Source organism: Raphanus sativus, chromosome 2, assembly GCF_000801105.2.
Source record: "Raphanus sativus cultivar WK10039 chromosome 2, ASM80110v3, whole genome shotgun sequence".
Classification (NCBI taxonomy): domain Eukaryota; kingdom Viridiplantae; phylum Streptophyta; class Magnoliopsida; order Brassicales; family Brassicaceae; genus Raphanus; species Raphanus sativus.
In genome coordinates, this window is record NC_079512.1 from 19,897,612 (window position 1) to 19,921,600 (window position 23,989).

The window sequence follows — 23,989 nt, forward strand, 5'->3', positions numbered from 1 at the left end:
GAAAGGTGCGAGGGAAGCGAACAGAGAGGGGCTGAGTAATGCTGCACTTGCTTCCTCAGAACAAGCTTCAAAGATCACTCTCATGGACCTAAAATTTCGAACCGGTTCAATGGCCCAACCAAAGCTCGTTAACTCACTCTCCACTTTGTCCCAAGCTTGGTAGTCTTTATCAACTGGAAAAATTTAAACTTGCAACGGAAGCAAAGATTTTAAAAATGTTTCTATCAAAAGTGACGTTTCTGAAGTATTCAAAATATACTTTAGACATATGGGATGTTTTCTTCCATTTGGACCTAGGTTTAAGAGTTGTGCTCGACAGAAAGATACAAGATACGCCAATATGAAACAAGCAACAAGAAGACAAAATTTATACGCCAATATGAAACAAGCAACAAGAAGACAAAGTCTACAAAAAAAATAAAAAAAAATGTAGTATAACTAAATAAAAGTCTGAACTATTTTAGTATCATCAGTCAAAAGGGGAATGCAAATTGAACAATGAAGAAATTTTACATTATCAAAACAGAGATCTCTAGTGGTGGTCACCGATCCATTGACCGTTAAAAAAAAAGGTTTATAACACTTCAAACAAAGCCAAAACCAAAAAGAAAAAGAAAAACAGATTCTCCCACAGGCTTTTCTTTTCGTCATCCGCGTTTGAAGACAATCACGATTGCTGTGCAATAATTGTCTTTGCAACGACGTTCTTTCACAGCTTCCTTGACAAGACGGCAACTAACTGTGCTTACAGGCAAGCCTTCCTGCAAAATCACAGCTCTTAGTAATCTCTCATTGCTCTTTACTTGTAAGCACATAGTTCTGAACATTAGGTCACATGGCTACCCAAAAAACTTTTGTCTATCTAGCTAAAGAGTGTGCATAGAAGAACAAAGCGACTTGACTAGCTTGAGAGTGGTTACCTTAAAGAGTTTCTGAAAAAATCCAACAGCATCACTTGGTCCAAATACCTGAAAACGGATGCAATATGTAAATTACATTTAGCAAACTTTGAATATACAAGACGAAGGGAGAAGGGCACAAGAAGAAACCATGAGCTTACTTCCCACAATCCATCGCAACCAAGAATCATGAAGTTTTCTCTCTCAGTTAACTCAAACGCATGAATGTCCGGAGTTGCAATGACACCAAACTGGAAGCAATCACTTTTGTTAGAGTTTTCAAGCGAAGACTAATGTCTGGACTATAGCAATGATATGGCTAGATAAAGGTTCAAAAACATGTTTAAACTCATCACTCACCCGAACTGAATAATGTCTAATCCAGAAATCTATAAACAGGTTTTAAGTTGAAAATCCAGAAACCTTATCATGCTATCAGAAACGATCCATTTTCTTGCTTCTTTAATGATTTTGATTGGGGTTTATAGTTCAAATAGTATTTGTAACGAAACAGTATTTAACAGAACTATATTTTTATTATTGATCATAATAATAAGCATGAAATGCAGAAAATTCTAGATTGTATATTTATTTAATTCCATATTTCTAGTTTGTTGCATTAATGATTGCAAAAGAAAACACTCATAGTAGGTCTTCCTCCTTGGTTTTCGACATAAGCTAGTTCGCTGAACACTCGAAGTGATCAAAGAAGCTACAGTAAGTCTGTAACTTGCTTTAACATCACAAGTTTGGTGTTAAAAGCAAGTTAGCAAGTTCATGTTCCTTCTCAAGAGTACTTTTCTCTATCGATACCAATATCTATTTTTTTTTTTTGAACACAATATACCAATATCTATTATAGAAGAAAAATGGAGAAGGATTATGGGCAATTTCACCTCAGAGGCGAAAATAGCAAGATGCTCTTAGAAGCACAAACTTGTCGACTGGACCAATGCAAACCTCAAGGCTGCATCAGTCAGGTCTCGCATGGAGCAAAGACAGGAAGAAAGAAGTACATTCATGAAGAGCATTAAGGAACAAATTGTGTGTTTCTCAACTATTTAAATAGCAAACTCCAAAAAGCCGACAGACACTCAGCAGCTAAAAGGGTAATAACAATAGTTTAATTGTAAAATTTAGCTTTAAAGTAAAAAAAACTCTCATCTCATGTTCATCATAATACTCTTTCTAGCTTTTAAATTATCAGAAAACGGTCTCAGGTGACACCTCTCTGTAGCAGTAACTCTCAAACCTAACCATCGAGATGAAACTAAGATTTGAGTTTAGGGAACTCAGACTCCTTGGTGCAACTCGAAAGCCGTCTCCTGCAGGTCAAAGACCCATAAACCAGTTCAGAGTGGATGTTTCTTCAATTTGGTGGTTCTAATAATTGAAATCGTAAGACTAGTCAAGTCACCTTTTTCCTCTGCAAGATTGGGATCAAGCGCTTGAGGAAGCACATGTGAACTCAGTCACTATTCCAACAGCAATTGTTTTCCCTGTAGCTAGACCCCAAATAGATTTGTAAACCATGCACATAAAATAAGATGCTAAGATGAGTGATCATATTCTGCATTGCATTTAATATGAGTATCAGCAAATCTTTACCTTGAGTTCGTAGAGTGAATTTTCCAAACTGCAGAAAATCTGAGAAATTTTCAACACGGATTGAATTGCTAACCTGCAGCGATGCAGCAATGGGTAGCAGTGATTAGGATTAGAAAGAAAAAATTTGTTAGAGCTGTTAAACAGAAATCTCGTGCGCAACATTACTGGTATCTTTGCAACAACGGTACAGTTACAAACAGAAAACGGCTGTGAACATTTTATTAATCTTTGTCAAGAAGCAGGCAAGTAGAAACTTGCACATGAAAAACAAGTTTAAGCACCAAACAATCATTGTACCAAGCTCAAATGAAATGAAGTAAATATTTCATGCGGTTTCTTAGATTGGCATAGAAACTTAAATGTCTATAAATAAAAGGCATTAAAGGAAAACAGAAGGAACCAGACCTGTATACGGCAGACCACAGCAGTACCATTCTTGGACACATGCATAATTTTTTTTGTTTTCATGGGTTTCCTCGTCTTCAAGTCAATTTGGCTTATCAATTCAATTATCTCACATTCCTCAACAGCTGAATGAATGTGAAGAATAGCCTTGTAACCAGCTATAAAAATCACCTACAGAAGCAGAAAGGGATTTAAATTCTGAATACCTATAGTAAGAAGTGCATAACATAAATAAATGCTTACATTGGCAGGCAGATCAACGATTTGTAGGTGGGCAACGAACTCAGGCTTGACTGCAACAGAAAACAAAGAAAAACTAGAAATTAGTAGCAAGGAAAATAAAATAGAAAGGAAACATAAAAGATCTCTATCAACCTTGTTGCACATCAGGGATTGGCGTTGATTCTTGAACCTCATCTTTCAGTTCTGTGAAGCAAGGTTAAATATCTAGTATTAGAATTATTAGAATTAGCATTCAAATCTCAGGGCAGCACCCGCCTCCCTCAGTCTCAAGCTAATATCATACATATGTAATATACACAGTGAAACAATAGGAATAAACCGACCCACAGATAGACAATTCAAACAGTGTGACAGTGAAAATATAAACAAAAATAAAGTGTCCATGCAAACTGAACCTTGTTCCATTATATCCAATATCTCAACTCCATCCGTGTTCTGACCTGCCGGAACGACAACTCCAACTCTATTGTTTTCTTCTGCATATTTCAACACCAACTTTTAGCACTATGCGATTTGTGAACTAAGAAAAAGAATATTAAGCTTATCATCTTCAGGAATTACCTGCGGAATCAACCTGTAATGCGGCCTCAATATCTACATCGTTGACAAAAGTAAAAAAGACGGAATAACTCAGATATCCCAAAGCACGTAGTAATGATTTAACTGGAACGAAGAGACTAATAACACTCAGGAATATGGAGAACCATTCAGCTTTCACATAAAAGGAAGACTACTCGATTTATGTACAGAAACAATGTCGAAACCACTACTTGATCGCTAAAAGAAAACGAAACTACTGAGAATGAGAAATTGGTATAACAAATCTCAGTTCGAAACAGCAAATTAAAGTTGATTCAAAACCCTAATTCCAACAACTAACTTCTACTACCACCGGGGCAACGAATCCATCGGCTCCAAGCATACACCCATATTAGAGAGGTAGGTTAGATCGAGTAACACACGAGAATCGAAATAAGACAAAAAAAAAAAGCTACAGAGATAAACGAAGCTCGAGAAACCCTACCCATGGTGGATGCTGCTGGAACACAAGGAGAGGAAAGCTGTTCTAGGTTTTATTAAGACGCTCTAAACTTTTACCCAAAGTTACATACATATATGTATATGTTTACACCCTTTTTCTTTAATTTTCAGACAAAATAAAATAGGCCCGTTAAAGATGGTCCATAAATAAGCCTAGATACGGTTATCGATATATCAGCCGGCACCTGATGGTCATGACGAGTTTTTGAGTATGTTTGGAGATTATGATGATGAGGATGAGGAAGATAAGGATAAGGATAGAGATGATGAAGATGTTAACCTGGGTGACAAGACGTGGGTGTCAAGAATCTACTTTCTTCCCGGAGGTTAATTCTAACCTTTTTTCTTTGCATATACATTACCTATATTGGTGACAAGACGTGGGATTCAAGAATCTACTTTCTTTGTATGTAATCTACATATATATCTCACTTCCGCTGATTTTTTTTTTCCTTTTTTCCAGGGGATAAAGCCTCGAGACGTGTCAGAATGTTAAATGACATGCATCTATTGTCAAGGGACGCTCCTCTGACCAATCATAGAGGAAGTTTGATCCTAGTCTCGGATCATTTCTTCCATGACCCCTACTACATGGAGATGCTTGGACGGTTTATGTCTGGAGCCTGGAGGAGACGCGCTTGTTTTGCTCAGCAACATGTCAGAAAGTCTCGATGAATGGCCAGGGGCTCTAGATAGAGCACGCCATTTTGGAGTTGAAAGAATAAGGGTATTAAAGCAAGTTCCCGGAGGTTGCAAGTTGCATGTCCTTCTGCTGAAGGAACCAATCTAGTCCAGTCCACCACTGGCTTTTATCTCTTTTCTTATGATCATCGTACAAACCAAAACTTTAAACGCCCTGTAGACTCTTCTCTGTCTCGATGCTTCCACGTTACTTTGCATCGGTCCTTATCTCGATACTCTTTATGTTCTGTGTGATTTGAATCTATGCTTTTAAATCCAAGATATTTTAAGACTTTATTGTTGGTTTTACTGTTCAGCCTTCGTAATCTTTTGTTTTTTTGACGGACGCTTGAGTTTATTGCATAACTTGTATTGTAAGGTTCACACAAAAGTTTGAAACTGGAACAAAACAGGTTCAGAGAAGGCACTTGGTTTGGTTATGGAGACATGTTCTAGGCTCCAGCAATATTATAAGTGAAAGGTGCGAGGGAGCAGAGAGAGGTTGAATTACTTGAGTGATGCTGCCCTTGCTTCTTCCTCAGAACAAGCTTGGTAGTCTTATCAACTGGATAAATTTAAACCTGTCACAGCGGAGGTAAGGTTTTTAACATGTTTATATTAAAGGTGGCGTTTCCAGAAGTATTCAGAATATACTACTCATATGGGATGTTTTCTTTCATTTAGATCTAGGCTTAGTAGCTATGCTTGACAGAAAGATACAAGATACGCCAGTTTTAAATAAGCAACAAGAAGACAAAATTTACAAAAAATAAAATAAAATGTAATATAACTAAATCACAGTCTGAACTGAAGTAGACAAATCTCTTGCTGTTCTCTTTTTGTTTCAAAACTGAGTAACTAGAAAATGAAATCTCTATATATACAAAAAGAAAAGATTACAACTTTCTGGGGAGAGAAGGGCGAGACTCTCTGTCTATAGATGAACCGCACGCCTCTTCAGTCAAAGCTCTGTTATGTCTTTGCATAAAAGAAAGAAAAAAACAACACCCAAGGAAAAAAATAACCTTGAAAATTCAGAGTGATGGCTTCACTTGGCTTTGGTCACTTCCCCAGAAAGAGATGCACAAAAATTTTAAGGTCTAAGATTAAGAGGATCAATATGCTTAGTGGCAAGCAGAGCCCTATATGATATGTCCTCTGCTCTTCGTCTCTTCAAAATCATTAGTGAGACTTGTTTTCTTTCTGGCTCGTGACTGAATCCTTCGCTCGGAAATCGGCTATGCTACGGTATTCTTCCTTCAGTAGCTTCTCTAGCTCAGGGTGCTTCTTTATGGTTGGTTCCTTTTGGCCTCGGTAATGGTGGAATGCCCTGCACAAGAGATATAGTTTCTTAAGAGACATCACCAAGGATCAACCAAACACTGTCTGTAAAAACTAAAAAGAGTAAAGAAAGCACATCCCATATTCTATCACAGAAATTCAGTAACAATTATTTATTTAACCAATCTCAACAACCAAGCACTTACCAATATTTCTCCAAGCCGTATAGGTTTCCCTTATGGTAGAAGTCAAGCGTTAGCTGCTCGAAGTCCTTGTAAAGGTCCTCTTCGAACTGCTTCTCCAGACCATAACTGGAAGACACACAGCAGAGCAATATTAGTGAGGTTGGGATTTAAACTAGTGAACGTGTATCCGCAGTTAAGTAGATGGAAAACGGATGAAGGTATTATTACCTGTAAAACCTAAAGAGACACTCTAACCCATAGTTGTATTTCCCAGCTGCATCCTCAAGAGCAAACTTCTGGAAGTCTTCATACATAGACGGAACAAACGTTTCTCGGAGGAAATACGACCAAAATCGGTACAAATGATTCATTTCCTGAAAACAGAACAGCCATAATTCAGACAAATTTCTAGAAAAGAGGGGTTAGGATCTATTAAAGAGACTTAAGGTTAGAATGCATGATTTGTACGTAACAGTTAAAGGGTGTTTTATTTGATACATTGCAACAAGGTTGGCATGAGATTTACCTCACTGCATCCGCTCCCCAGCTTCTTTCTTTCGTTTAAGCACCGCTTCCGATACTTCAAGTACCTATGGGTAGAATTAAACAAAAGAATGAGATTAGAAGACCACAAGATACGATCTTTCTCTCCTCTCACAAAAGTAATGGCTCCATACAATAAACTCAAGTTGTATAACCAAATAACTATACTCACTTTTCTTGTTTGAACCCGTTGTCTTCCAGCAACTGGTGGCTAGGATGTTGAAAAGGTGGAAATGATTTTGGTAAAGAGCCCACAGGTGGACTGCTGCCAGATAAAGAGCATTGTGGTGATGAACTCAACTTTGAAAGCCTGTGGCTGTGAAATGTCACACAAACGAAATTATTAAAACATGAAAGGGCAAAAAATCAAATTAAGAATATCATGGAATTTGCTAAAAGATACTGACCCATGATTGTCTGGTGGTGTAGAACCAAAGAAGAATCCAATGGAGCTACTAGGCGGACTTTCTGAAGTATGAGAACTGATACTAGCCCCATGGTTCCTCATGTTGCCCGAGAAGAACCTTCGTGCATGTGCTATATGATGTTTGTGGGCTCCCTTATTCTGCTTCCTCCTAATGCTATGCTCTTCACTTCCACCGTTCGCTGCAGAAGTTTCGCCTAATTTAGTGTTCAATCCTCCCCCAGCTTTTACTTTTCCATCTCTGCTATCCAAATGGGAATTGTTCTTTCTACGACCAGACCTTTTCTTTTTGAGCTCCTGTTTCATCAGGTTGGTGGTTTAGAAATCAGACTCCAGAGAAGGTACAGTCATATCATTCAATCAAAGTAAATCCAAACCTGCTCAAAGTAGTAAAGGCCATCGTTTATTGTGGAGGCAAGCTCCTTGGGAATGTTTTTGGCTTTTGTTCCACTGATTCCAGTGCCATCACTTCTTCCACTATTCTGTCCAGCATAAAATGGAACATGAAGACTTAACTCCACTAACAAAGTGTTCAAGCCGATAGACAACAAGTTCCATTAATGTAGTACCTGGGTAACAATTACAAGTTTCTCAATATCATGATCATCAACAGCAATATCATCGTCTTCATCATCAATCCTACAAAAATTCAAAGCATCAACTCCAAAACTTTATATGCAGCTTCAGGTTCACATCCAAAAGAAGCAATACTGGAAAACAAAGAGGAGTGAAGCAGTATCAAGTCGTGCACACACTACCTTTTGGACATGGAAAGACCACTCTTTCTTGGGCTTCTATGCTCCAGGTCCATTTCCTCATCAAGCAAGAATGTGTTTGCAAAATCGCTTGACAAGACATCCATCTTTCTTTGATCGTCGGATAATGATTTCAGATTACCAGTTTCATATACGTTGGTTCTTGATGACTGAGCTCCCTGTACCACAAACGGAAAAGCTATCAACTGGAACGAAAATTTGGTAGTTTTACAAGATCTCTAATTAAAAAGGAAACAAGTTTCTACCTCTGAAGAGAACGCAGTAGGCTTTGAAGAGTTTTTAAAGTTATCTTTGCTTGTTACACTCTCTGAGGAATCTTTGTCATTGTCTCCAATTTTCTCCTCAGAGGCCGACCTTTTAGATGCAGGAACCCATTTAGACCACTCGTCACGCTTCCGTATCTTGTCACCCTATAAAAGAACCAGCACTTCAACAGAATAAGAACATCCCAACGTTGATTATTACTAAAAGAAGCAAGATGGATTATGGTAGTCTGACCTGCACTTCAACAGAATGAGAAAATCTCAACGCATAGACTATAAACTCCACATCCATGGTCATCATCTTAACCTGTAATTCAAAAATAAGAATACAGAAGTTAAAAAGCAATACATTAGCGTAAAACACAGATGGCAAAACAGAGTAATGCAACGCAAGACAAGCTTGTGTTAACGAGCTTTACCCTTTTAAAGTCAGCTATAATTTTGATGGGAACCCATCCTTGTTCATCCATTAAGGAAATGAGGTACTGATCATTCTGAAGGTTTTCGTCACTGAGAAAAAAAAAGGAGTCAATATACGGAAGGTAAGCAGAGCAAGATAAGGTGCCATTCTATCAACCAGCAAAGATGGAGTCAAGGCATGGAAAATACTCCAAGACATTCCTTGAGGCACAAGATAGTATTAAAAGGACAAAATAGATAGAGGTAGACGCAAAACTTGCCTGAAGTAATATTCTATTTGTTTTATGACTCTATCCTGCAAGTCGAGTTGTTCTGGAGGTAGAGCTTGAGGACCCTGGTTACCAGGGTATGGAGCAAAACGTGGATGATACCCTCTTATAGCTCCAGGGGGTGGAACCGGCAAGTAGTATACAGGACCTATGTCAAATGAAGAAACAAACAGCAATTTGGTTATCCTCTATCTTAACGCCAAATATGCTAAACCAGCCTCTTGCAGAGAAACAAGATCTTACCGGGAAAGCCTGGACGAGGACCAACCATGAACCCAGGACCTTGCCCCATATACGGAGGAGGCCTCACAAAGTTCCTAGGTCCAGCAGCTCCATGCGGCATGTTTCTGGGGCCAAAACCCCTCTGATGCTGCCAAGGCTGTCCAGGATCTCCTTGAGGGGCTTGCACTGGCTTCTCATTGCCAGACTCTGCAACAGGAGTTCCAGGAACGGGAGGAGCTCCAGGAACAGTGTAAGGAGGATAAAGAGGATATGGAAAATCAGGAGCAGTAGGATACGGCACCATAGGTGGAAAAGGAGGTGGATGATAAGGTACAGCGTGCATAGGGTAAGGAGGAGGAGGAGGAGGACCACTTTGGTTGCTCTTAGCGCCTGGCTTCGAGTGACGTCCAGGTGGATTCTTGTGCAAAGGATTAGCCTTTCCACTAGGCTTGGATTTAGCTACAACCTAAAAAAAGATCAAACAATAAACTTTTCAGAATATGATAGTACAAATTACAAATTCAATCCAATTACAGGTAAAATCACATCAACAACAAAACGTCCTAAATTTATAAACACCAATTCAAATAAAACCTAATTCGATCATCAAGTTTCGAAGCCGACAACTTTGCCCTGTTTCCGATTCACTCACGAAACGTATTAAGACAAAGTTAAAAGCTCTACAAAGTTCGATAACACTCGATACCTATAATAATGACATTAAACGTTGGCTGACCTGAGCGGGAGTTGGGATGGCTTTAGACGACGGGGGCGGCGGCGGCGGAGGATTCTTAGGACGCGGTTGTTGCGCGTCGGCGAGGGCAGGCCACGAGTGAGCACCCATTACCGGTGTCTCGGCAGGAGAAGCCGATGTTTTCCACGGAGACTTAGTCTCGCCACCATTACCCACGTGGCTGATCACTTCTCGATCATCAGCCAATGATCTCTCAGTCTCCGCCATGATCAGATAGCGTTTAGTCAAATTCAATTGGATCAGAAACAGAACAAAGGACTCTAGGATCGGAAGCAATGTGATGAAGAGAGCTCCGAAGCAAAGTGTATGAAGGGAGTGTCTGTTGTGTTGTGTTTTGGGTGGCGCTTTTAAGAGTAACACCGTAAAACACTTAACAGCAAAACCCTAGTTCCACTACATTATTATTCTTTTTTTAATTATAATATCATTCTCCAATTTTAATTGAAAAACGGAAAATTTAATTGTCATACATATATGGTCTAGAATTTTAATTGTGTTGCTGGACACGAAATTTCATTCTTCTTCACTTTTATGACAACGATTTTAAATTTATTATTACTAGTTGACTGGAAAAGAAACAAAAACCTTTAATATTTTATCAAAAATGACTGTTTGCCCAAAAAAAAAAAATTAAAAATGACTGTTTGTATAACATTACAGTTTCAATGTATATATCTTTTTTAAAAATATATCATATAACCAAAATTTAAAATTCAACACCTCATTCATTCTAATTAACTCTATCTAGTAAGTTAGTTTAAATTTTATAGTATGAAAATAAAACACAACAAACTTAAAATTTACAGTATAATATTATTCAAATAATAAATGTAAACACTTCTCCAATTCCTGATTAATATACTATTCTAAACAAACAAAAAAATTATACGCAGTGCAACTTTCATATTGTTTTGAAATAAGTTAACACAAGAGTATAAATTCTTTTAGAAACTAAACGTGCAACTTTCATACTGTTTGAAATAAATTAGACGCAGTTAAATTGGATTTAAATATGTCTTAATTAGAACAGTGTACCATTTTAATTTTTTGACATAAAGCGATAATTTTATCTGCAGAGGGCGTTTCACACTGCATCACATTGTTAAAGTCAACCGAGAATTTATAGCTCACTTAATGAGAGTTTGAAAAAGTTTGTAGTGAGTGTCTACTGATAAGCATGAATGTGTGAAATCAATGATGTCAAAAGTGTTTGAAGATCTGATAATGAAGCAAACGGAAAGTTTTACAACTCTAAAGTTGACTCAGTTGGCAGAGATGTTGAAAACACATTGGTAAGTTTACTCTTGCTAATGTAGGGAATCTTGATGATGTTTTTAGTTTTTCTTATTTAGACGTGGTTTCTTGTTTATGTAGAGTTATGACCTCGTTGATCAAACAACAATGCTAACTATTATAGGTATCATCATAAAGATAAATACTTGAAAATGGTATGGTTGAACGCATTTAGTATAGGTTTGATTAAGCCAAGTTATATTTGAAGTTAAACCATGATAATATGAATATACAGCAGAAACCAAATCCAAAACCCACATAATCTAAACTATAATAACATAAAACCAGCCCACTATAAATATGTGCCACATATAGTTTTTTTTTTTTTGTGTAACTGGCTTCATGCCACATATAGTTGAACGCACGTTTCAAACATGACAAGAACTGTTGGTCAACAATTTTAGCAAAGAAAGAAAAAACTATTGGTCAACAGAGAACAAAATACATAGTAACTATATTTATAATTGCTCAATTTATATATTCTACGAAAGTAACTTATTATAAGTATCATCGCTTGAAATATATAGATGGATAAACTCGTATTTATCCCACTTAAATATACTAATCTGAATATCTGATGATAAACTCGTATAGATTTGCAATGACAAAAAGAAAATTAAAAAAAAAATGAAAAAGAGGATCATCATTGATTATCTACTTTATAGACGCCAAGTCACACGTTTATCCATTGAAGTGTCACCAATGGCAAATCACGTAATTAATAGTAATAAAAATATTCGGGTCCATTTACTCTTCCTCCTCCTCCCTCCACTTTTCTTCACGTCTCTCTCTCCATGGGAAATGCGAACGGCAAAGAAGAAGACGGCGATGCCACGTCATCTTCGGCGATTACGAAGGCCGGCGATCCTTACTCCCACACTCGTCAACGTCGTCCTTCCTCAGAATCTATGAGCAGTTCTCCTCCGGGAAGCCCAGCTCGATCTCCTTCTCCTTTCTTATTCGCTCCTCAGGTTTCTCTCTCTCTCTCTCTCTCTCTCTCTTTAGTTGATTAGTGAAATAGAGTTTCCACATTCTGATTCTCCCGTTGTATTAAGAGAAAAGCGAATTTGAACTTTCGTATGATTCACTCATTGAGAGATTTTGCGTAGGATGAACTCGTATCTCGCGTAGAGGTGGAAACTGCACTTGATTCATTCGGTTTCTCTAGTCATTATTACCCTGTCGCTGAATCTTTTTGATGCTCCCTAGTGAGTCTTTGTGTGATGATGTATCTTTTGGTTCCATTGTGAAAGAGGCCAATCTTGCGAGAGACTTTTTAGCACATTTCTTAGTGAAATCTTTTCTAAAAATTGAAGTTGACTCGATCGGTTCTTTGGAAAGTCAACAACTCTTGTAAATGAGGAGCAAGTTAGTCTTCCTTCTTCTTCTTTTTCAGATGAGGGAGAATGCTTGGTTTACTTTATTTGCTATGCCTTTTTTCTTTGTTTTGATTGACTTCTTACAATCATGCTGGAGAATCTGTTTTGGATAAGTAGTTCTTATTTATTCTCTTGTTTATGCCAATGCCTTAGTTGTGGAAAATTTTATACTAGTCAAATAGGATTTTTACCAGTGTTCCTGATTCCGACTCTTCTCTTGATTTGTTATTGTGAATTGTGATGTCTCACTCTATTCTCTGTAATGTTGTTCCTTTTGAAAAGGGGAAGGCAAGCTTGTTAAATTCTGAGCCGTTTTTTTTTTTTTTTGAATTTAAACACACACACTCAGAGCTTAAATTTACTTGAACGAGTTAGAGACTGTGAATGAGAAACCTTTGGAAATTTAGTAAGATATCTTTTGCCAGTCACGGCTTTGTCTATATAACTATAGCTATCTCATTTTTCCTTATTCGGCTCCTTTTTCTTTTCAGCGCACCATTGTAATTCTCCACCTTGCATAACATGTGTACCTAATGGCTTGCATTTCCAAGTAAAAATCCTCACGGCTCAGTTTATATGCGCATGTATCAGGTTCCAGTGTCTCCATTGCAGAGGACAAACGCCCCTCCTTCGCCTAATAAAATCCAATGGAACCAATCTCAAAGAATTTTTGATATTCCGGAAGAGCAAGGGATCCCTATTATCATTACATGGAACCAGGGAGGTAATGATGTGGCAGTGGAAGGATCTTGGGACAACTGGAGATCAAGGTTTAAGTTGATTTGTTTCTTCAGATAGCCATATACATATTCTAAACGTATATAGATATTTTAAATTCCTTAGGAAGAAGCTGGAGAAATCTGGAAAAGACCACTCAATTCTCTTTGTCCTTCCATCTGGCATATACCACTACAAGGTGATCGTCGACGGTGAATGCAAATACATCCCAGATTTGCCCTTTGTATCAGACGAAATGGGCAATGTCTTTAACATTCTCGATGTTCATGTAAGTTCTTTTCCACACGCTCTTTATCATATTGAACCCTATTAGTCAGCCTGCACGGTGTAATAAGTATTACATCCTCCAAATCAATTATGCAGAACTTTGTGCCAGAAAACCCAGAAAGCATAGCTGAGTTTGAGGCGCCTCCTTCACCTGATCATAGCTACGGACAAGCCCTCCCAACAGCAGAGGATTTCACAAAAGATCCACTGGCGGTGCCACCTCAGCTTCGTCTAACACTTGTGGACACTAGTGACGAAACAGGCAAAGCCACAAAGCCTCAGCATGTGGTGCTTAACCATGTGTTCATAGAGCAAGGGTGGAGTCCTCAATCCATCGTAGCTTTGGGTTTAACTCACAGGTTCGAGTCTAAGTACATAACTGTTGTCCTCTACAAACCACTCACACGGTGAACCTAAAACCCAAATCCAACCAATGCCACATTGTCTTCCTTTTTTTCTTCTTAAATCTGTCAATTCTGTGAGAACTTTTGTACTTTGATCATAGTGAGTGCACAACATTTCTGAGTCTAAAAACCTTTTTCGTGCCTTGTTGGTGCTGTATGTAGTACAGAGCTTCTCAATGTAACAAAGAAAAACCTTATCTGCTAGCAATCAGACACTTTATGCAGTCACGAAGGTAAGATTGTTAAGCAATCAGACACTTTATCAGTGATTTGAGGAGACAGCTCCATTGATTCTGGGTTGGAACATGGGCCTATAAATCAAGCTCGTGCTCGTTCACAAGAAGCTTCAAAGATGACCTTGTTCACACGCAGAGATTTCATGCTATCAAACGCCCAATGAAAAGCCCAAAGCTCGGCTGTTTCTCGGGAGTTCACGTTTTGAGAATGATCTCCTGCTGTGCATATAATAACTTTGCCTCTGCAGTTCCTGACTCCTCCTAGACGAGCTGGTTCCAACCAAGAGGCCGCAATGTTGCCTTCAGAGGCGGATCTTTCCAGAGTAAGTTTGAGGGCAAGGAGCTTTGGTCTGGTCCGGGTAATTGAGCTCATACCATACCTTAGACTCTTCTTCCCCTTTCAATAAGATTGAGGCAGGGGTCAAGTTTTATTACAAGAGCATTACGTGCCTTCCAAATATGCCAGAGCACTCAAGGAATACTACGCTGTAGATTAGAGGAACAATGCTGGATTTTGGTGCACGCAATGACGTGGTGAATGTTTAGAGTTTGTAGACAACCTTAGGGCTTAGGGGACCCTTCAGCTAACCAACCAAAACCAGCAATTCTTTCCTCATAGTCACATTACTCCAATTCTGTTTTAACTTTTAATTAATGTTTTATTTTATTTTGTATATATATGTTCACAAGTCTCCAGACATGCTCAGTCTTCAACGACCTATTGTATAATGTGACATCGAAATATGCTTTAACAAGACATTGGAGACCATGTGTTTTACTCTCTTGTGCAATGTGCAAAAAAAAAACTTCTAAGCAAAAACATATCAAGAAAAGATTTGAATGCAACCAAAAGAGAATAACAAGTTTAGACAAAGAGATATGAATTGTAATAGCAACATCCCATAGCAAACGAAGGAAATAATAAAAACTCTCTCTAGCTTACAGCAGCATAAGATTCTCTACGTAACCCATGAAATAATCTGACCCAATTTGACATTCACTCTTTGCGTCAACTTCAAACTTCATCTTCTTAAAACTAGCTCCCTTGAGATCGTGGTGGATAACATTAATAACCTCACCTCTGGAATCGATAGGTGCAAAAATCATGTCACCAGCCATATCATTAGTAACACCTTTTATAGGTAAATGAAGCTGGGGAACATTATCAAAAGACTTCTCTTTGTAATCTTGTTTTCCTGCTTCGAAAACGAACAAATCAACTGAAGGCGCTGAGTCAGAAGGTCGAAGGGCCATGGCTACTTTGCCATGGTAGTTTATCAAAGTTCTTGGACCTTTGTCAAGAAAAAACAAAGTACGCATTTTCTGAGATAATCTAGCAAAGACATCAAACTTCTCAGAGTTCAAATCGAATCTCATCAGACACATTCCATTGTCCATGGCAACATAGTACACAAACCCATCAATACACAGACCGTTAGACCAAGACATGTGAGGAATGTCACACTTGATAAATCTCCATCTTTTAGGTTTATCTCCCAATGTGAATACCTGAAAGTAACTCGGTGTTGCGTGTTGTGCACGATACAGGGTGATGCACAATACTTTGTACTGGTCACTGACAGGATCATATCCAAAAAAGCGCTCGACTAGGCTTGGTCTACTAGCGCTTTTAGTTCTGTCGACAAGCTTTGGTAAATATACGGTCTTTCCGGTGCAAGGGTTACATATGATGTTACCCATGTTCAGCAGACCATTAACGTAATAAGTAGGGTAATAGGGTTCACGGAGAGGTAAAGTTATACTGGATAGAAAAGTGGTTGGTATGGATGTTGATGACGACGATAGCGAAGAAGAAAAGAAGAAGCGGCAGTTTCTGCGTCGATTTTTGCAATCTTTATCGTGTAAAGCGAGTAGGAAACGCAAAGGATGATGAGTCAAGGATCGTGACCTGATGAAACTCTTGCTGGAGATGATTTCTTGCCATGATTTAGATACGACCATAAACCTAGCTAGGGACTTTAAAGGCAGAAGGATAAGAATCTCGATCTGCAGATCCAAAGGAACAACTTCCTTGTTGCAAAGATGGAGGAGACTCATGGTAGGAAACCCTAGTTCTCTCTCTACATCTTCTTTACTCTTTGATTTTGTTTTATAGAGACGCAGCAGGACAATATCATCATCAATACTATTAATTCTTCAACATGTCCAATTGATATTAATTGGGTCCAACATATTTTATAACTGTATTTAAATGATTTATCTAAATATCATATAACAACCCCAGATAACCACCTTCTAAAAGTTATTAAAATCTACGTTATAATTGTTCCTACCAAAAACAGTTACTTTTTTCTTTCAAATAAAGTTTTGAATTTATCAGACAGGTTTGTGATTTAGAAAATAAACGAAGTACCATTTCCATGATACAATTTTTAGAAAATAAACGACGTGATGTACATAGGATATTATATTTCTTATGAAACTTTAAAAGTTAACTAATATTGATATTAATTAATGGTGGAAGCGGGTTACTATTAAAATTTAATTTTATGTTTGACGGAGTTTAACCGGTTTAAGTGAATTTTTAATAGAAATAAATATTCATATAAACTCATTTAGTTTAACGGGTTTTAAATAGGTTATTCGAATAAAAAATATTTATTAAATGTGATTCTACTTAAAGTTAGTGAAGACCCTTTTAACCCAACTATATATATATATATAACATAATATGTTAAACAATATTTCTTTAAACATTTTTCAAAAAAATTATTCGGTTTTAGTTGCGGGTTGAGTTTGATATTAATTTTCGAATATAATAATTTAAGAACTGTTCGAGTATATAGATCATGTCTAATAGAGTATGAGATTTTTATTTTTGGGGCGATTGGGATATAAATATTCTTGACTAAATTATGTTAGGTAACTACTAAGTAGATATAATATGTTACAAACTTTAGGAATAAAGTTTTAAAATGGTTTCTGAAATGCATATGGTACAAGTGTATAATTATGCAACTTGACATATTGAATATAGTCACCAAAAATATATTAAATTAAATTAATATTAAACACTAATATAATTTTTTTTTTTTGTCATCGACTATTACAGACTCAATTAGACTCTGTAAACCAAGTTGGTGGCTCTTCATCCATGTGCACAACAAAAGACGCTTGGTTCCTAGCTGCTCGTGCTAGTCCATCAGCCTTCCGGTTATGTGTGCGTGATACATAAATGATTTCTGAGCTGTGAAAGTTGTCTTGCAGGTTCTTGATATCTTCTAAATAAGATGCAAAAGCAGGTCATTCCTCCGGTTCCGACACCATCTTTACCAATTGAGAACAGTCTGTTGCAAACGTAACCCTAAACTGATGCAAATTCCGCATACACTCCATTGCCCAAATTAGAGCTTCCACCTCAGAGTGAAGAGGAGATAGAGAAGCTCTAACATTTCAATACTATTAATTCTTCAACATGTCCAATTGATATTAATTGGGTCCAACATATATTATAACTGTATTTAAATGATTTATCTAAATATCATATAACAACCTCAGATAACCACCTTCTAAAAGTTATTAAAATCTACGTTATAATTGTTCCTACCAAAAACAGTTACTTTTTTCTTTCAAATAAAGTTTTGAATTTATCAGACAGGTTTGTGATTTAGAAAATAAACGAAGTACCATTTCCATGATACAATTTTTAGAAAATAAACGACGTGATGTACATAGGATATTATATTTCTTATGAAACTTTAAAAGTTAACAAATATTGATATTAATTAATGGTGGAAGCGGGTTACTATTAAAATTTAATTTTATGTTTGACGGAGTTTAACCGGTTTAAGTGAATTTTTAATAGAAATAAATATTCATATAAACTCATTTAGTTTAACGGGTTTTAAATAGGTTATTCGAATAAAAAATATTTATTAAATGTGATTCTACTTAAAGTTAGTGAAGACCCTTTTAACCCAACTATATATATATATATATATATATATATATATAACATAATATGTTAAACAATATTTCTTTAAACATTTTTCAAAAAAATTATTCGGTTTTAGTTGCGGGTTGAGTTTGATATTAATTTTCGAATATAATAATTTAAGAACTGTTCGAATATATACATCATGTCTAATAGAGTATGAGATTTTTATTTTTGGGGCGATTGGGATATAAATATTCTTGACTAAATTATGTTAGGTAACTACTAAGTAGATATAATATGTTACAAACTTTAGGAATAAAATTTTAAAATGGTTTCTGAAATGCATATGGTACAAGTGTATAATTATGCAACTTGACATATTGAATATAGTCACCAAAAATATATTAAATTAAATTAATATTAAACACTAATATAATTTTTTTTTTGTCATCGACTATTACAGACTCAATTAGACTCTGTAAACCAAGTTGGTGGCTCTTCATCCATGTGCACAACAAAAGACGCTTGGTTCCTAGCTGCTCGTGCTAGTCCATCAGCCTTCCGGTTATGTGTGCGTGATACATAAATGATTTCTGAGCTGTGAAAGTTGTCTTGCAGGTTCTTGATATCTTCTAAATAAGATGCAAAAGCAGGTCATTCCTCCGGTTCCGACACCATCTTTACCAATTGAGAACAGTCTGTTGCAAACGTAACCCTAAACTGATGCAAATTCCGCATACACTCCATTGTCCAAATTAGAGCTTCCACCTCAGAGTGAAGAGGAGATAGAGAAGCTCTAACATTTCTTGCCCCCATTAGACCCGCAAATCCTTGAAGTGTGCTATACCACCCTTGACCAGAAAACACTTCCTTATCCTTCCAAGAACCATCTATGAAACACCATCGGCCTGATATAGACGGAAGATCTAGAATTTGGCGATCTATCATCGGAGTAGTTATTATCTGTGCATCTTCCCAGATTTTTGCCTCTGTTACCGCTATCTTAAGTGTTTCGCTGGGATCAATATCCAAGTTACTGAAGACCTTATTGTTCCTTCCTTTTCAAATATACCACAAAATCCATGCAAAATGATGATTATCCATTTTCGGTAAAACTCTCCAAAATAGATGATCCATATTTGTGTATAGAGACTCAGTCGGAAAGATAGTTGGATTAGATGGTATCTGAGATAGAGCCCAAACCTGGCGAGCCGGGGGGCATTCAAAAAACACATGGTTTATTGATTCCTCCGGGACACCACATCTATCACAACATATATCCCCTGTAAGTCCTCTAGCATGTAAATTCTTCTTCACCGCTATACATCCTGACACCAGTTGCCATAAGAAATGTTTAATTTTTGGTGGGCAACGGATTTTCCAACAATGTGCCTTAAGAGCATCTACCGTGGGCCCCAACGCCTCTAGTGGTTTTGCAACGTCGGGATACGCTCTTTCCACTTGATAGCCGGATTTAACCGAGTACCTTCCATTCTGTGTAAAATGTCATCCATCACTATCCATCCTCACAATTTTACTCAATGGGATACTTTCTATTATCTTTACATCCTCAGGATCCACTACAGCCTGAATTGCCTGTGAGTTCCAAATCCGTAGATCGGAATCAATGAGTTGATCGACCGAAAGGTCAGGGTAACAAGTAACATGATTTTTATTTGCTGGTCTCGGGCGAGTGGTTGGGAGCCAGTGGTCATTCCATACAGATATAGATGATCCTGTTCCCACCCGTTTAATTAGTCCTTTGCTAACCAGAGATCTAGCTGAAGAGATACTCCGCCAGCCATATGACGGAGAGTATGAGCGAATCGGATCCAGGGATGAGGCATTCCTGAAGTACCGTCCTTTAAAAACCCGAGAAAATAATGTATTTGGTTTCTCGATCAGTCTCCATAATTGTTTAGCCAACATTGCTGTATTAAAATCAGCTATTTCCTTAAAACCTAGTCCACCCTTTTCTTTATCAAGGCAAACCTTATCCCATGATTTCCAGTGCATTCCTTTTGTACTTCCGCCTGGGCTCCACCAAAATTTCGCAACCACACTTGTTAATTTCTTCGTCGTCGCTTTCGGTAGACGATAACAAGACATCACATGATTGGGTAGAGCAGTTGCGACCGATTTTATAATCACTTCCTTTCCACCTTTCGTGAAGAACTTAAAAGTCCACCCATTAATTCTGGTATTTAGGCGATCGTGGAGAAACCCAAATACCTGAATTTTAGATCCTCCAAGATTCTCCGGTAAACCCAAGTAAGATCCCATGCCACCCAAATTTTGAATTCCTAAAATGTCTCGCATTTCTTGTCTGCAAGATTCCTCGATCTTATGGCCAAATTGAATCGAGGATTTTTGGAAGTTAATAAGTTGACCCGAAACTGCCTCATAATCCTTTAAAATCCTTAGAATGATTTGACACTCCTCTCGTTGTGCCTTGCAAAAAAACAGGCTATCATCTGCAAAAATCAAGTGAGAAATCGAAGGGCAAGCTCTTGCAACCTTCATTCCTGTGATTTGTTTATTCTTTTCTGCCTTTTGAATATTTGCAATTAGTGCTTCCGTACAAATAATGAACAAGTACGGCGAAAGTGGATCCCCTTGCCTTAATCCCCTCTGCGGTAATATCTGCCCACGTGGTTGACTATTTAATAACACCTGATATTGTACCGAAGAGATACACTCCATAAGTAATTTGATCCAATGGGCATCAAAGCCCATCTTGTGTAGAATTGCTTGAATAAAATCCCATTCTACACGATCATATGCCTTACTCATATCCGTTTTTATTGCCATATATTTCCCTTGACATGATTTATTTGCTCTGAGTCCATGGAACATTTCCTGAGCTATTAAAATATTATCCGAGATTAATCTCCCTGCCACAAAAGCCGATTGGGTCTCCGAGATAAGAGAAGGGAGACACGGTTTCAACCTCTGACATAAAACCTTCGAAATGATCTTGTACCCTACATTACACAAGCTTATTGGTCTTAGCTCGGTCATTTTCGTGGGTCTCTCTGTCTTTGGGATCATACAATATTTGTCATATTTAACCTCTCATCCAGTTCCCCCGTAACCAAAAAATTGTTTACCATGTTGACCATATCCTGTTTAATAATATGCCATGAATGTTGGAAAAAAAGTGCCGTCATTCCATCAGGACCTGGAGCCTTCTCCGGATGCATCATAAATAAAGCCTGCCTGACTTCCTCTTCTGATGCTGGCCTGAGCAGCCGTTGATTCATTTGTGGCGTGATTCCGGGTCTTATTTTTTCCAGAAAACTATCAAAATCTGCCGGCGACGTTGTATTAAACAAATCCGTTAAGTAATCTACAGCCACCTTCTCAATACCCTTATCATCGGTAATCCAATTCCCATTATTATCATGGAGACCCACAATCCTATTTCGCGTTCTTCGTTGCTTTGTCAAAGCATGATAAAAGTTCGTATTGAGATCTCCAAAAGCATGCCACATATTCATGCTTTTCTGGTGCCAGTACTCCTCTTCATCTTTATAAGCCTCCTGTAATTTCCGTGATACCTCCAGGATATCCTCTTGTGTTCTAGAATCATCTGTCTGTACCTCCTCCAGAGCTTTTTGGAGTTCATTGATTTTGTCCTTTCCAAAAGGAGGATTATTCTTTCGCCACTTCGCAATTTCATGGCGGCAGTTACTAACTTTTGTGACAATATCAATGTTATCTCCCTGCTGATCGTGGGACCACCCCGTGGCAATTGAATCCATGAGTCCATCTTTTCCAATCCATCTTTTATCAAATCGAAATTGCCCTCGTCTCTTAACAATTTTTTCTTCCATAACCGCCACTATTAGACGATGATCTGATCCTACCATTCCCAAATATTCTGTGTAAGAGTATGGGAATAGAGTATGCCAATCCTCATTCGCTAATGCCCTATCTAGGCGACACCGAACCATAAAAGCTCCTTTTCCTTTCCCCCTTCGACCTTGCCATGACATTTTATTTCCTCTCGCCGGGAATTCCAATAACCCACTATTCCGAATCATATCGTTAAAGGGAACAAAAGTATCGGGGTGTCTCAAAGCTCCTCCTTCCTTCTCATGATTTCCAGTGATCTCATTGAAATCACCTATCAGAAACCATGGATCTGATCGTGCTAATCCATATCTAGTTAATCGTTCCCAGACTTGTTCTCTGAATTTCTGAACCGGCTCTCCATATACAAAAGTCAGAAAAATCTTGTTTCCCAAGGCCATTGCTTCCACATCAATCATTCTATTATTAGAATATAAGATCTTGATCTGGTAGTCATTATTATAGAATAGAGCCAGTCCTCCACTCGTTCCTATAGGATCCACTGTGACAATATTATCAAACCCAAAATGTGCTTGAAATGCTTGAACAAATCCAAATTCTTGTTTTGTTTCCGAAAAAAACAAAAAATCTGGTTTGTGTTTTTGCCATATTTCCCTTAGATAGCTAATAGTCCATTTACTTCCCATTCCTCTGCAATTCCAACTGAGTACTTTCATAAAAAAATCCTAAAATGCTCTCTAGAGCTCTTTAGTTCGGGTGTAATGAGACCCTGTATCGGCACTTTTAATTCCTTTAGTGTTCTCGTGTACCAAAATGGAATATGCTATTATAGTATTTCCTGACTCTGATGTATATGTAATCCATAAATAATTCCCTTTTCCTTTTGTATCATTCCATATATTGTGCCATGAGTAATCTCGTACTCTTTTTCCATTAAATTTAATATAATACATTCTGCCCACAATCCAATAAATCCTCATTGGAAGCCAAGAACCTTGTATATTACACATCATCCTGCACACATATACGATTGTTCCTATAACAGAGTCACCGCAAATACTTCCTTTAGAGTCGACCATAGTGTCATGTAGTTGGGTTAAAGAGCCCCACCACATAGAAATCACTAGACGAATGAGTAGTAACCTACTACTCAAGCAATCCCATCCATATCCTACACTCGTATTCGTTCCCCTTATACCATTAGTCACCCTTCGCTCCAAACTGCCCACAACTATCATATGCTCATAAAAAAACAATACTAACGTATTAATAAACCTGAGGACAAACTCAAACCCATAGCTAAAGCAACCAGTATTATTCATCTGCTCATCACAAGCATTACAACAAGAACATTTGAAATTGGGAACCCCCATCATAGAAACAATCAAGCAAATAAAATCAAAGAAACAACTAATGCTCATAGAGCTTATTCCAACCACAACCAACATAAAACCAATAGGCTTCCCTTGCCAGCCTTTACTCTTATTCTTGTGATTCATAAAAAACATTACTCTGCTTTTGAGGTTGCACCACCCTTGCTCTCTCCCTGCTTGGATGTATCCCCGTGACGAGCACCCGTCTTTCCTGCGGCCTTCTTACGTGGAGATACCAGTGCACTGGCATTCCTGAGTTTTGTGCTGCCGGCAATGCTGATGTTCCCTTTGAAGAGCTTCTTGCGAGTCCCGGTTTTCTTGGCCACCTCCTTTGCTTCCTTTCCTTTTTCCTCCTCTCTATTAGTGTTAAAATCATCCGCTTGAACCTGTAGACCCTCAACCCTTCCCATCAACTCCTTTTCTGCCTCCTCATCAGTAAGCTCGTTGAGAATATCATCCCCATCCATGTCTATTCCATTCTCGAGCAACGAAGCCTTAATTGCCTCCATATCCATCAACTCCTCTTCACCTTGCTCGACATGCTGCTCAGTATGTTGAAGCAGATCATGTT

At 37.8% G+C, this 23,989-nt stretch overlaps 5 protein-coding genes across 7 annotated transcripts; 2 read left to right on the plus strand and 3 right to left on the minus strand.

Annotated features, from left to right (window-relative positions):
• Nucleotides 1-1,920: 1,920 nt before the first annotated feature.
• LOC108841557 (uncharacterized) lies at nt 1,921-4,579 on the minus strand. Of its 3 annotated transcripts, none has more exons than XM_056992558.1 (9): nt 4,477-4,579; nt 3,717-3,749; nt 3,551-3,631; nt 3,288-3,338; nt 3,156-3,205; nt 2,913-3,083; nt 2,508-2,580; nt 2,317-2,398; nt 1,921-2,224 (listed from the first exon to the last, which is right to left on the minus strand). In XM_056992558.1, the coding sequence occupies exons 1-8, from the start codon at nt 4,553-4,555 to the stop codon at nt 2,340-2,342; spliced, it is 597 nt and encodes a 198-aa protein (XP_056848538.1). In that variant the 5' UTR covers nt 4,556-4,579; the 3' UTR covers nt 1,921-2,224; nt 2,317-2,339. The 3 variants fall into 3 exon arrangements, with proteins under 3 accessions (XP_056848538.1, XP_056848534.1, XP_018469809.1); XM_056992554.1 differs by having other exon boundaries at nt 1,922-2,224; nt 2,317-2,404; XM_018614307.2 differs by lacking the exon at nt 4,477-4,579 and adding an exon at nt 4,180-4,320 and having other exon boundaries at nt 1,925-2,224; nt 2,317-2,404.
• LOC130498867 (uncharacterized) lies at nt 4,408-5,179 on the plus strand. The gene is made up of 2 exons (XM_056992562.1): nt 4,408-4,522; nt 4,660-5,179. Exons 1-2 carry the CDS (start codon nt 4,408-4,410, stop codon nt 4,869-4,871), a joined length of 327 nt encoding a protein of 108 aa, XP_056848542.1. The 3' UTR covers nt 4,872-5,179.
• Nucleotides 5,180-5,636: 457 nt separating this feature from the next.
• LOC108843063 (la-related protein 1A) lies at nt 5,637-10,363 on the minus strand. The gene is made up of 15 exons (XM_018616151.2): nt 9,997-10,363; nt 9,282-9,726; nt 9,030-9,186; nt 8,769-8,859; nt 8,585-8,656; nt 8,332-8,496; nt 8,069-8,244; nt 7,880-7,949; nt 7,688-7,792; nt 7,294-7,607; nt 7,059-7,202; nt 6,870-6,933; nt 6,572-6,717; nt 6,365-6,469; nt 5,637-6,207 (listed from the first exon to the last, which is right to left on the minus strand). Exons 1-15 carry the CDS (start codon nt 10,219-10,221, stop codon nt 6,060-6,062), a joined length of 2,427 nt encoding a protein of 808 aa, XP_018471653.1. The 5' UTR covers nt 10,222-10,363; the 3' UTR covers nt 5,637-6,059.
• Nucleotides 10,364-12,002: 1,639 nt separating this feature from the next.
• LOC108842896 (SNF1-related protein kinase regulatory subunit beta-1) lies at nt 12,003-14,319 on the plus strand. The gene is made up of 4 exons (XM_018615942.2): nt 12,003-12,278; nt 13,278-13,456; nt 13,530-13,692; nt 13,788-14,319. Exons 1-4 carry the CDS (start codon nt 12,102-12,104, stop codon nt 14,100-14,102), a joined length of 834 nt encoding a protein of 277 aa, XP_018471444.1. The 5' UTR covers nt 12,003-12,101; the 3' UTR covers nt 14,103-14,319.
• Nucleotides 14,320-15,155: 836 nt separating this feature from the next.
• LOC130507856 (putative F-box protein At5g15660) lies at nt 15,156-16,484 on the minus strand. The gene has a single exon (XM_057002519.1). The coding sequence runs from the start codon at nt 16,387-16,389 to the stop codon at nt 15,271-15,273; it is 1,119 nt and encodes a 372-aa protein (XP_056858499.1). The 5' UTR covers nt 16,390-16,484; the 3' UTR covers nt 15,156-15,270.
• Nucleotides 16,485-23,989: the final 7,505 nt, after the last annotated feature.